General features: G+C 41.5%; 1 protein-coding gene across 2 annotated transcripts in view; it reads left to right on the forward strand.

Moving 5' to 3' along the window:
• ARMH4 (armadillo like helical domain containing 4) overlaps positions 1-12,385 on the forward strand; it is a 244,161-nt gene that overhangs the window by 163,349 nt on the left and 68,427 nt on the right. For both annotated transcript variants that reach the window (XM_032875299.1, XM_032875298.1), the window contains exon 5: positions 6,272-6,529. In XM_032875299.1, coding sequence (XP_032731190.1) covers positions 6,272-6,529 — 258 coding nt within the window. The remainder of the gene's footprint in view (positions 1-6,271; positions 6,530-12,385) is intronic.

Below are 12,385 nucleotides of genomic sequence, written 5' to 3' on the forward strand. Positions count from 1 at the left end.
GAGAAGAAGTTAACTGAGCTTACTGAGGGTCATGTAGAAGTTGTCCTTGGTGGGTGCTAGTGGTCAGTGGTCAACAGTTCAGTGGTGAGAGCTGAAAACTCAGGGCTTTGCCTTCATATACCTAGGGGATCAGCCTCATATTGTCACAATCATTCCATCAAGTGCAACCCTTTTAGGTGTGTGGAAAGAAAAGGCAGCTAGAAGGGATTTATAATGCTTTAAAAATAAAGAAATGTTCTTTTTTAGCCTGTGGCCAATTTTTGTCTATGGGAAGAAGGTCAGCAAAGCCATCAGATAGTTGTGATGATCCCTGATAGTTTTCTTCAAATTCCCGTGACCCCATACTTTTTCTCTGTAAACTTCTTTCTCAGGTTCTCTTTAATCAGAGTCCCTGGTCCATCTTTATTTCCCTTGAGATTTGTTGAGATATTGTTTTACTCTACCTTATTGGGATATTGTTGACATATAACATATCTAAGTTCAAAGTTCATGATGTGATGATTTGATACACTTATAAATTGCAAAATGGTTACCCCAGTATGGTTACTTAACATTTCTATCCCCTCAGATAAATACTATTTTTTTTGGTGTTGGTAATATTTAAGATCTACTCTCACAATAACTTTCAAGTATATAATACAGTATTGTTAATTATAGTCACCATACTGTATATTAGACCCTCAGGATTTAACTTGTGTTACTGTTGGGAGTTTGTAGCCTTTGCCCGGTCCATCTTTAATCACTTCGTTCACACACAGCCAAACACCTCCCTTCCCCACCCCTCCACCACTGAACACTTCTAGCAAAATTTGCTGGTTCAGTCTCTCTGTGTCCTCTAACCCTCCACCCATGCCTGCACCCAAGCAGCTGAATGTGGCTGGAGAAAAACACAACCCCCTTAACATGTCTCACTTTAAATGCATGATGTCCCATCTCAAGTGGGCCCACAAGGCTGCCTGCCAGTCCTCCCACATCTTCCTGGGGAATTCACTTGCCCCATTCTCTGAGATGACTATTTCACACTTTCTCCTCTCGCCTCAAACCACCAACATTTCACTTTTCCTTCTTAGTTTCTTATTGACTGAGAAAAGAAATATGAAAACAACTTTCACACATTCCCACCATGAAATCAATCCTCCTGCCTGCCCCTGTGCCCACTGCAGTGGAGGATGGGTCTGAGCCAGCCTGTGCCCTGGATCCCATCCCTTCCCAGTAATAGCAAAGAAACCAACCTCATATACTGGCCATGATGACCCAGGCTTAGTCCTAAGTACCTTATATACTAACTGATGTAATCCTATAGCAGCTCTGTGAGGTATGAATCACCCCAGTTTTACTGAGGAGGAAGCTATGGCACCATAACTTGTCCAAAATCACATAGCCACAGTACATTTGCATGGCTTGAGTCCACATGTGCAAGTGCTCTGCCAAACCCCATCTCCAGACATTCCTCCAGCAGCCCTCTCCCCTCTCTCCTGAGTCATCAATTTCCCTTTCTCTACTAGGTCTTACCCGTCAAATTCCAAGCAAATTCTAGTATCTCCTATTTTGAGAAGGTACCCTGGGTCCTACATCTCCTTCCAGCTACCCTCGTCTGTCCCTGCCCCCCACTTTTAAACATTTTTAAAAATTTTAATCCTGTTAGTTAACATTTAATGTATTATGGATTTCAGAGGTAAAGGTCTATCATTCGTCAGTCTTATATAATACCCAGTGCTCATTACATCACATGCCCTCCTTAATGTCTACCACCCAGTTACCCCATCCCCCCACCCACCTCCCCTCCAACAACTCTCAAGTTTATTTCCTGTGATTAGGACTCTCTTATGGTTTGTCTTCCTTTCTGCTTTCTTCTTGTTTCATTTTTTCCCTCTCTTCTCCTATGATCCTCTGTTTTATTTCTTAAATTTCACATATGAGTGAAATCATATGATAATTGTCTTTCTCTGATTGACTTATTTTGCTTAGCTTAATACCCTCTAGTTCCATTCATGTTGTTGCAAATAGCAACATTTCACTTTTGATGGCTGTGTAATATTTCTATATATATATATATATATGTATAATATATATATATACACCACATCTTTTTTATCCATTCATCTGTTGATGGGCAGCTGGGCTTTTTTTCATGGTTTGGCTCTTATTGTCCCTGTTCTTTTTTTCAAAAAAGTTTTGTAAGGTTTTTTTTTTTTTTTTAATATTTGCTGTATCTACTTCCTTTTTTCTAATATTCTTTTCAACTACTCCATTTTGACTCTTATCCCTACCTTTCCATGAACACCTTGGGTGAAGTCACTAATCATTTCCAAAGTGCCAAAGCTAGAGGTAATGTCAACGCTGGAGGGACAGTCTCAGTTTTCTTACTCAGGCCCCGAGAAGTATTTTATTCCTATTCCTTTGACTTTGTCCACACCATACTTGGCTTGATTTTTCACCTACCTCAGTGGTCACTTTTCCGTCTCCTTTGTTGGTTCTCCCTCTGCTGGCCAACTTCTAAATGTTCAATTGTCTGGGGCTTAGACTGGACAACTTTTCCTTCTACCCACACTCATTCTTTTGGTGATCTCAGCCAGTCTCAAGGCTGTAAATATTATTATTATTATTATTATTATTTTAAAATATTTTATTTATTTGTTTGACAGAGAACACAAGTAGGCAGAGAGGCAGGCGGGGCGGGGCGAGGGGAACCAGGCTCCCTGCGGAGCAGAGAGCCCGATGCAGGGCTTGATCCCAGGACCCTGGGATCATGACCTGAGCTGAAGGCAGAGGTTTTAACCCACTGAGCCACCTAGGTGCCCCAAGGCTGTAAATATTATTTCTAAATTGATGAGTCTTAGATTTTTATGTCTAGCTTTGATCTTCCCTGGGCTTCCAACATTTCCACTTGGAAATCATAGGCATAACAATCACATGATTAATGTGTCTCAAATAAAATTCTTGATTTTGCTCTTTGCCCTTTAGTTTCCGTCTTTAATAAAGTGCCGTATTCCTTCCACATCCCACATCATACTTATCATTAGGGCTCTGCCTGCAAATTACCTTCATATTACATCCTAGATCTGACCATCTCTTCCTGCTTCCAGAACTATATCCGTGTTCAAAGCACCGTCATCTTATTCCCTGGCTTGTAAAATAGCCTCCCAGTGGGTCTCTTTGCTTTGTGTCTTGCTCCAATTTAGCCCATTTTTTCATGCTGCAGCCTGTAATTCCTTATAAATAAATATACGTTAAATCTGACCCCTGCCTACCCCTTCCCACCTCATTTCCTGTCCCTTCTTGCTCCCAGGTCAGTCTTTGCCATTCTTTGAACACAGCACACAACTGCCTCAAGATTTTTGTTTTTGTTGTTCTTCTGTTCCCTGCTGCTGGGAATGTTCCTCCTGTAGATACTGACCTAACTTAAACAAGAGAATTCATTATTTTAGTATAATCGCTGTTCAAACTTTACCAGAAAAGCTGCCCTTTGTCTGGATCTCCGCATCCAGAAAAGCAGAGTCTGCCATTCTCCATCTTTCTTCCAATTTTAGTCAGAGTGTCATATTATACCCTAGATCTGTGTGTGTACATGTCTCCTCGAGTGGCCTATTAACTCCATGAAGGCAGAGATAGTGCTGCTTTATTCCTAGTGCCTGGAACTAGGTGCTTGATAAGTAGTTATTGCATTTTTGGAATATTTTCCAAATATTCCAAATATTTGGAATGAGAGGTATTAAGAGGTATTAAGTTGTACAAAGTTGTACAAAGTTAGAGGATATATAAGAATGAAAAAGATCAGATGTAATATTTTTTTAAAAATTAAAAAAAAAAAAACCCTATAAACAATAGGTGTAAAGGAATGTGTGTGGAGAACATTGTCTACAAGCAGAAAAAGAGAGCCTCGGTATTCCTGGGTGGCTCTAATGCTCCCTCTTCCCTTCTCTGCCATCCCAGGAGAGTTCCTTTTTGCAAACTGCCATATGGTTAGCCAAGGGAAGAGAGCATGGGGAAGGCTTCAGTGAGCTTGGTGAGCTCTCATCAGGGGCTTCAGGGTGCATCAGTGGTGAGGGCGGAGGCTTGAAGTATTCCTAGAAAATTAAAGTTGGTGAAACCAAGTAAAATTGGGGATCTTAGGTTTCCTAAACCCCCTCTGCTTGAAGCATTGAATGTGACAAATTGTGAATTTAACTCTTTTTTTTTTTTTAAAGATTTTATTTATTTGACACAGAGAGAGAGATCACAAGCAGGCAGAGAGGCAGGCAGAAAGAGAGAGGGAAGCAGGCTCCCTGCCAAGCAGAGAGCCCGATGCGGGGCTCGATCCTAGGACCTTGAGATCATGACCTGAGCTGAAGGCAGAGGCTTTAACCCACTGAGCCACCCAGGCACCCATGAATTTAACTCTTATGATGGTGGCAGTGATAATGATTTTTTTTTTTCAAGTGTGCTTTCCTGACTGTCTTTGATCAATATCCTATTTCCTAACCTCTTTTAGAGTGGAATTGAGAATGTTGATGTAATTGTTTCCACTTTCTTTGGTTGATCTTCCAACAGGAGCCGGGAGTGTATTTATGTACCTCTCACTTGTTGTGACTTCTACTCATTGATATGGAAGAAGAATAGAAGGAAAATTGTGCCCAAATCATGAATTTTCTTGTTTAATATGATAAGATACAAAAGGATTGGGACACTCTTTAAGTTCTGTTAGTATTTTAGTGTGTGTTCTAATGGGCAAATCTTTTTTTTTTAAATTGCAGTATAGTTGACAGACACTGTTACATTGGTTTCAGCTGTACAATATAGTGATATGACAAGTCTTTATGTTAGGCTATGTTCGTCACAAGTGTAGCTACCATCTGTCACCATACAATGCTGTTCCAATACCATTGACTCTCTTCCCTATGCTGTACCTTTTATCTCTGTGACTTATTAATTCCATAACTGGAAGCCTGTATCTCCCATTCCCCTTCACCCATTTTGCCCATCCCCCATCTGTTCTTCCCTCTGGAACCATCAGTTTGTTGTCTGTATTTATGAGTCTGTTTCTGCTTTTTGTTTGTTTATTCATTTGTTTTGGTTTTTAGATCCCACGTATAAGTGAAATCATATGATACCTGTTTTTCTCTGACTTATTTCGTTTAACATAATAATACCCTCAAGATCATTCATGTTGCTGCCAATGGCAAGATCTCACTCCTTTTATGGTTGAGTAGCATTCCTTGCTATTTGTATACACCACTTTTTTTTAATCCATTCATCTGTCCATGGTTACTTTGATTGCTTCCATATTTTAGCTATTATAAATAATGCCACAATAAACATACGGGTGCACATATCTTTTTGAATTAATATTTTCATTTTCTTTGGGTGGAATTACCAGATCATATGGGATTTCTATTTTTTTTTAAGATTTTATTTATTTATTTGAGAGAGAGATAGTGAGAGAGAGCATGAGCGAGGAGAAGGTCAGAGAGAGAAGCAGACTCCCCGTGGAGCTGGGAGCCCGATGCGGGACTCAATCCCGGGACTCCAGGATCATGACCTGAGCCGAAGGCAGTCGTCCAACCAACTGAGCCACCCAGGCGTCCCGGGATTTCTATTTTTAATTTTTTGAGGAATCCCCATAACGTCTTCCACAGTGGCTGTACCATTTTGCGTTCCCACCAACAGTGCACGAGGGTTCCTTTTTCTCTACATCTTCCCCAACACTTGTTTTTCTTGTCTTTTTGTTTCTAGCCATTCTGACAGGGGCAAGGGGATATCTCATTGTGGTTTTGATTTGTATTTCTTTGATGATTAGTGACGTTGAGCATCTTTTTATGTGTTTGTTGGCCATCTGTGAATTTTCTTTGGAAAACTGTCTATTCAGGTCTTCTGCCCATTTTTTTAACTGGATTATTTGTTCTTCTGGTGTTGAGTTGTATAACTTCTTTATATATTTTGGATATTAACCTAGTGGATCCATCTTTAACGACCTTCAGAAAACAGGGAAGGGATGATTTCCACCTTTGTAAATATAAATTTGACTAATAAAAATTTATATTACCTGAACTTTGACTCCAAATAAACATGCTGTGTACTAATGATCTGACATAACTGTGATTTTGAAAATTTGAAATACACGTGTATGGTGAGCACCTAGTCTTGCAAGGCCCGTGTCGCCCAACTTTGGCTATAAAATTTGTTTTAAAAGGTCAAGCAGAATTATTTTGTAGTGTTTGGGTCATTTCAAAAGACTCATATGTAGGCACTTACTATATTCCTTCATGTTTCTTATTGATTTCTTTTTTCCTAGAGGGAGAAGAAGATGAGGATGAAGAGGAGGAAGAGGAGGAAGATGAAGAAGAGGAAGATGAGGAGGAAGATGAAGATGATAAAGACACAGAGTCCCTGGATGATAGCTTGGATGGTGACGCTGAGCTGCCTGGGTTTACTCTCCCTGGCATCACGTCTCAAGAACCTGGCTTCGAACAGGGAAACCTGGGCCCTTTGGATGGAACCACCGACCAGGTGCCAGATGCCATCGAGTGGGAACAGCAGAATCAGGGCCTGGGTAAGAGTCATGCGTGTTTCTTTCTTCCTCCTCCCTCACCTCCTCTTATTTTTCTAAGGTGGCAGCTTTCTTTCTTGGCCTCGATTATGGAGCAAAGTGGATTTTCTGGTGATGTTTATGGATGGTTCATTTCAGAAAAAGTTACCAGTTTTTTCTTATATGTTTATAGTCAGTGCTCTTAAATAGCCAGGCTCCAAACAGTCTCCAGCTGCCCACTGAGAGCACAGTTACCTCGTTTTTGGAAGGAATTCCATCTTTCCTTCCCAGCTGGAAGACAACTATAGGTTTTGAGAGGACTTCCAAATGGGGAGCAGACATGAGTAACCAGTGCGCTGAACAAGCTGCGTGAATGGTCTTAAGTCAGAAAACAAATATATGGTGTTACCTTCTGTCACTGTGGAATTTGCTCCCTACGAGAAATTCTTCCCCCACTTCTGAGCGAGTGCTCGGCAGTCTTGTCACTTTTCTGTTTCCTCTTAAGGCTGCATTTGCTTGTCAGGGACAGGCTCAGTTTGGCAGTCTGTGTCCAGACACCCACATGCTTGCTCTGTCTTGGGCATGGCTTGAATTATCCTGGAGAGGCTCCGTGGATGTAGGCAGACTTCACCTTGGACCTTCTCTCCCCAGTTGGCAGGGAGGCTCCCCTGTCTGTCTCCGCTTGGCTTTTTCTGGAGAAATGCTGTAAAGCCCTGGTTGAGTCCTTGAGGCCTGACTCTTCTCCCCAGAAACGCCCTCTCTGAAATTCTCTTAGTCTTTAATAACTAGCCCTATTTATAACCTTCAGTGCAGCAGAGGTTAGCTTTAAAAGTCATATAACCAGTGTTTGGTGATTTCTTGGAAAATTTGGATGTATGTTTGGAACTTTGCTCTGGAATATCATACTTGTGTATTGTGGTTCTTTGGTTGAAATGTCCAATTTTGAATCCTAGTGCCTATGATTTCTTTAAGATCATTCTTCCCTCTCATGAAAACTCTCTTTTAGATCTATGGTGAGAAGGGGTGAGAGCATTAATATGAAGGCAGAGCTGGAAAATCGCTGTGTCAGGTTATTGCATGATTGTGTAGGTTAAAGTAAGCTCGCTCCCCTTTTTAAAAGACTCTGTCTATCTATCTACGTATCTACCTATCTCAGAGAGAGGAGAGCACATGTGCGTGCATATGAGGATGGGGATGGAAAGGGGCAGAGAGAGAGGGAGAAACAGGCTCCCCGTTGAGGAGGGAGCCCCTTGCAGGGCTTGATCTCAGGACCTCAAGATCATGACCTGAGCTGAAGGTAGACGCTTCACCAATTGAGCCATCCCTGCACCTCAGCTGAAACTGGACTTGGTAAAACTTTTAAAGGTTTACGGTCTAAGGAGGAATGCTTTTCTTTGATGAACTGTCCTTTCGCTTTGGTTAATTAATTCATCCAACAAACCTAACTGAGCTCGTACTCTGTTCTTGGCACTTTGTGTGGCCCCGGGGACAGAGAGAAAAGCAAGAGTGGTACCTTTCTTTGATTAGAGCAGAACCCACTTCAAAGGTTTCCAAGCAGGGAGGTTGAGTTTTCTAATAAAGGTAGGTTATAAGAGTGTGAAGCAGAGATGTGGAAGGGGCCTTATTGTCCTTCTGTCCTGCCTCCCGATTCTAGCCCCCATGCACAGCTAAATATTCTTAAGTTGGAGCTACTCACTTAGTGATTTGTTAGGCTTTTAAAAGTGATTCCCATAAGTCCCGAGGTTTTTTAATATATCAGAGTTTCTCTTATTTATTTGACACAGAGAGAGAGATCACAAGCAGGCAGAAAGGCAGGCAGAGGCGGCGGGGAAGCACGCTCCCTGCTGAGCAGAGAGCCCAGCGCGGGGCTTGATCCCAGGAACCTGGGACCATGACCTGAGCCCAAGGCAGAGGCTCAACCCACTGAGCCACCCAGGTACCCCCAGAGTTTCTCTTATTATAACAATTTACTATTTCCCCAGATGTCCCTTACTTTTTTTTTTTTTTTAAAGATTTTATTTATTTATTTGACAGGCAGAGATCACAAGTAGGCAGAGAGAGACATGGAGGCAGGCTCCCTGCTGAGCAGAGAGCCCGACGTGGGGCTCGATCCCAGGACCCTGGGATCATGACCTGAGCTGAAGGCAGAGGCTTAACCCACTGAGCCACCCAGGTGCCCCGTCCCTTACTTTTTACTGTCACTTCCTTTCTTGAGAAATTCTTCTTATCAACATGTTTTAGCACTGAGTTTCCTGGGAACCAAAACAAGGAATAAATCTTCCAAGCTTGGATTTTTTTTTTTTTTTTTTCTCCTTCCCACTGTGGGAAGACTGTGTTTGAGTAGTATCTGGGACTAGAATTTTATTTGCTCTTCACCATTTTCTTGGAGTGGTAGAAGTATATCCTAGTCACTCATAAAGTTATTACATGCAACATTAATAATGAATCAACATTAATTGATACAGTTTTCTTAATATTCTCCGGTCAGTTGAAACAGGGAAAACCTCTCCTATTTGTGATGGATTTTGTGGTAGGTAGAATAGTGGCTCCCCAAAGATGTCTGTGTCCTAATCTCTGAAACTTGTGAATGTGTTACCTTGCCTGGCAAAAAGGACTTTAGCGAGGTGCTTAAGTTAAGGATCTTGACACGGTTATTCTGGATCGTCTGGGTGGGCCCAATATAATCACAAGTGTCCTTATAAGAGGGAAGTAGGAGAGTCAGAATCAGAGAAAGAGATGCGATGAGAGAGGCAAAGGTCAGAGTGATGTGTCCATGAGCCACGGAATGCCAGTAGCCTCCAGAAGCTTAAAAAGGGCAAGGAAATGGATTTTTCCCCTTGAACCTTGAACCTCTAGAATGCAACCCTGCTGACACCTTGATTTTAGCCCCTCAAGACCCATTTCAGACTTTCCACATGCAGAACTGTAAGGTGATAAATTTGTGTTGTTTTGAGCCACTGAGTTTGTGGTAAATTGTTACAGCAGAAATAAAAAACTAATATAGATTTCATTAAGTATTTTCATGGGAAGCATCACTGAAGGAAGCAGAGCTGCATGACAGCTATAGTCAGAGTGTGACCAGTGTAAACTTAAGGGTAGTTTTCCTTTTCCAAAGATTTAGGTATTTATTTTAGAGAGAGAGTGAGAGAGAGAATGAGTGTGGGAGTGGGGGGTGGAGGGGAAGAGGGAGAGAGAGAGAGGATCCTCAAGTAGACTTCGTGCAGAGCGCAGAGCCCAAAGTAGGGCACAATCCCAGGACCCCGAGATCATGACCTGAGCCGAAATCAAGAGTTAGATGCTCAACCCACCTAGCCACCCAGGCGCCCTAAGTGTAGTTCTTCATGAATTATTAAAAGTGCAAAAATTGAGACCTTTTAAAAAGTAATTCTATTTATTATAATACCACTCTAATTGACCTTCTTCATACTTGTTTTCAGTTGGTTTATTTATAGATTATCACATCCTATTTTATAATATGAATGACATTCCAAAGCAAATGCTAAAACCCATACAAACCTTTAAAAATGAACAGATTGAAGTGGGTAGCTGGGATTGGCTAAAAATTACACAAACTCTTTGAATAGATTATAGGTTTCATTTCCTGTGAAGTAACATGAGCAGATAACTTAGATGACTTTCCAAGCAAAGCAGTAGATTCATGGCCCCAGATTCTCTGAACCTGTTTTCTGCTCATCACATACACATTGCCTCTAAAACTTTGGAGGGAGAGAGCTCAGCTTCTTGATCTTGCTGTTGAGAGATGTGAGTGGAATGAACTGTCTGTCATCGGGATAGAGAGAATTAGCAGCGAAAGTCCCCTGTTATGGCTGAGGTGGATTGACTGGTAAATCTAGGAGCTTACAGGAAGTTGTTTATTCCAATAAGCAAAGTCAATTTCTTATCTAACAAGTTCATTTTCAAGTTTATTGGCAAGGACCCATCTAGAGAGCAGACGTGATGACTCACTCCACTTTTAATCCTGTTATGTACTACAATAAATCACACAACTATGCTTTTTAATGTACAAAATCAATATGATCAAAGTTGAGTCAACATATCTATTTTAATGCTGAAGCATTTCCAATGTAATTAACACCTGGGGATTCTTTCCCTTTTTGTATTCTATCTCTGTCAGGATGCCTCTAGTTGTAGGTAGCAGGAACCTTAACTTAAATTGGTTTAAAGAATAAAAGAATCTATTTTCTTTGAAAACAAGAATTCTAGAGACAGAGCTCTTGGGTCAGTTAACTCAGTAGCTATGCAGTCATCAGTGACCCAAGCTTTCCCATCTTGCTACACTGTCTCCCTTGGTGTGTGACTTTGCCGCAGGACTGGCCTCCTTATGGTTGCCATGGTGGCAGCTGCTTCAGGTGTCACACCCGGGGAAGACATTGTCCAGAGAAAGGAGGCTGTCTTTTCACTGTGTTTCTTTTTTAAGAGAGAGCCTTTCCTAGAATCCCTCGGTAGAATTCTTCCTGCCTCTGATTGGCTGGGATTAGGCTACATGCTGATTTCTAAACAGTTATTGCAAGGGACTGTGATCACATGTCTGGTGGGATCAGTGGGGGTGGGCGTCAACTACCAGGAGATCACCCGTGATTCCTGTGTGTTTCTGATCACTTCCTTGTAGCTGATACTATCCATGTCTCTTCTATCCTCTAAGAATTCCATGGTCAATCCTGTTAAATTAATAACCTTATTTTCAATATGTTTTGGGTTTATAAGTTCTGGATAGAGCCCAAGGGAGGCGTTGTTCCATTTCCTTCCTCCATAGACCATTTTGACCACTTTTCCATTCTGTTGATGTTCTGGATGGACAGCACTTCCAAAAGTCATCATGTGGTTAAGTACAGAATTATTACAGCTATCTTCACTTTTTTTCAAAGCCTATATCTAACATTAGAATGGGCTTTTGATTTAGGAATAGAATATTTTTTCTCTGGAGGTCTTTAAAAAACATGAGAAGTATTCAGTTAACAGGCTAGGGATGTGTGTGGAAAGAATGAAGAGCTCTATGTCTCCTTGCACATCAGACGTGTGGGGCCTATGCTGTGGAAATGCTGACTGGCTAACACATGAAGAGGTAAATAACTGCAGGGCCGAGTGGTCCCGTAGAAGTGAGGTCAGTGGCTGAGCAATTCCACAGTGAGGAACTGAATCATCACTTACAAGCAGAGGTTGATTTGAGTGGCAGCCCTTTGTGAGGTGTGACCTCAAGGGGGCTTTGCCTGGTCCCCTAATTTATATCACCCTTTCTGCCTTAACATGATGCCTACTTTTCAATAGTAGAGCCTTCCTTTGGATTGAGATTGAGGGCCTTGAGGAGGCCCTCAAAAAATGCAGATCTGCTATCTGGGCAGGATAACTTATTAAGATATTATCATTTATTTATTATTATTGTTATTAATTTACCAGGCTCCTTAGCTCATGACTTTGGATAATGTTAAGAAAAAAGAGAGAGGAACACAAGACAAATGTGTTTTGAGTTGGTAGGAAGGTAGAATGAACTGTAGGCAAAGAGCATAGGGGTTGGACCCTATAAGAACTAAGCACTTGACTATGGGAAAGTCACACCTTTAACCCTAAAACATGTCAGCTCTTCTCCGTCTTCCCCTTGTGCTCCTTTTTCTTATTCTTTGAAGACACGTTACATGTAGCTGAGACTGAACACTTAAATATAGTCCAACATGGGCTGTGGCAACAAGGAGAAAGTGCTCCATAAAGATGGTGGGAAGTGTGACATTTCAAACAACTCTCCACTGCAACAAATGTCAGTGTATTTTGATGTCTAACATAGTAAGCTGTGGATTGAAAGGTTGCTCAGGAAGCTTCCCGGGCTAATGTAAGTAAATATGTGTATGGAGGAGAGGGAAGAGTAGA

This window comes from Lontra canadensis, unplaced genomic scaffold (genome assembly GCF_010015895.1).
Source record: "Lontra canadensis isolate GAN:19392208 unplaced genomic scaffold, GSC_riverotter_1.0 scaffold55, whole genome shotgun sequence".
Taxonomy (NCBI): domain Eukaryota; kingdom Metazoa; phylum Chordata; class Mammalia; order Carnivora; family Mustelidae; genus Lontra; species Lontra canadensis.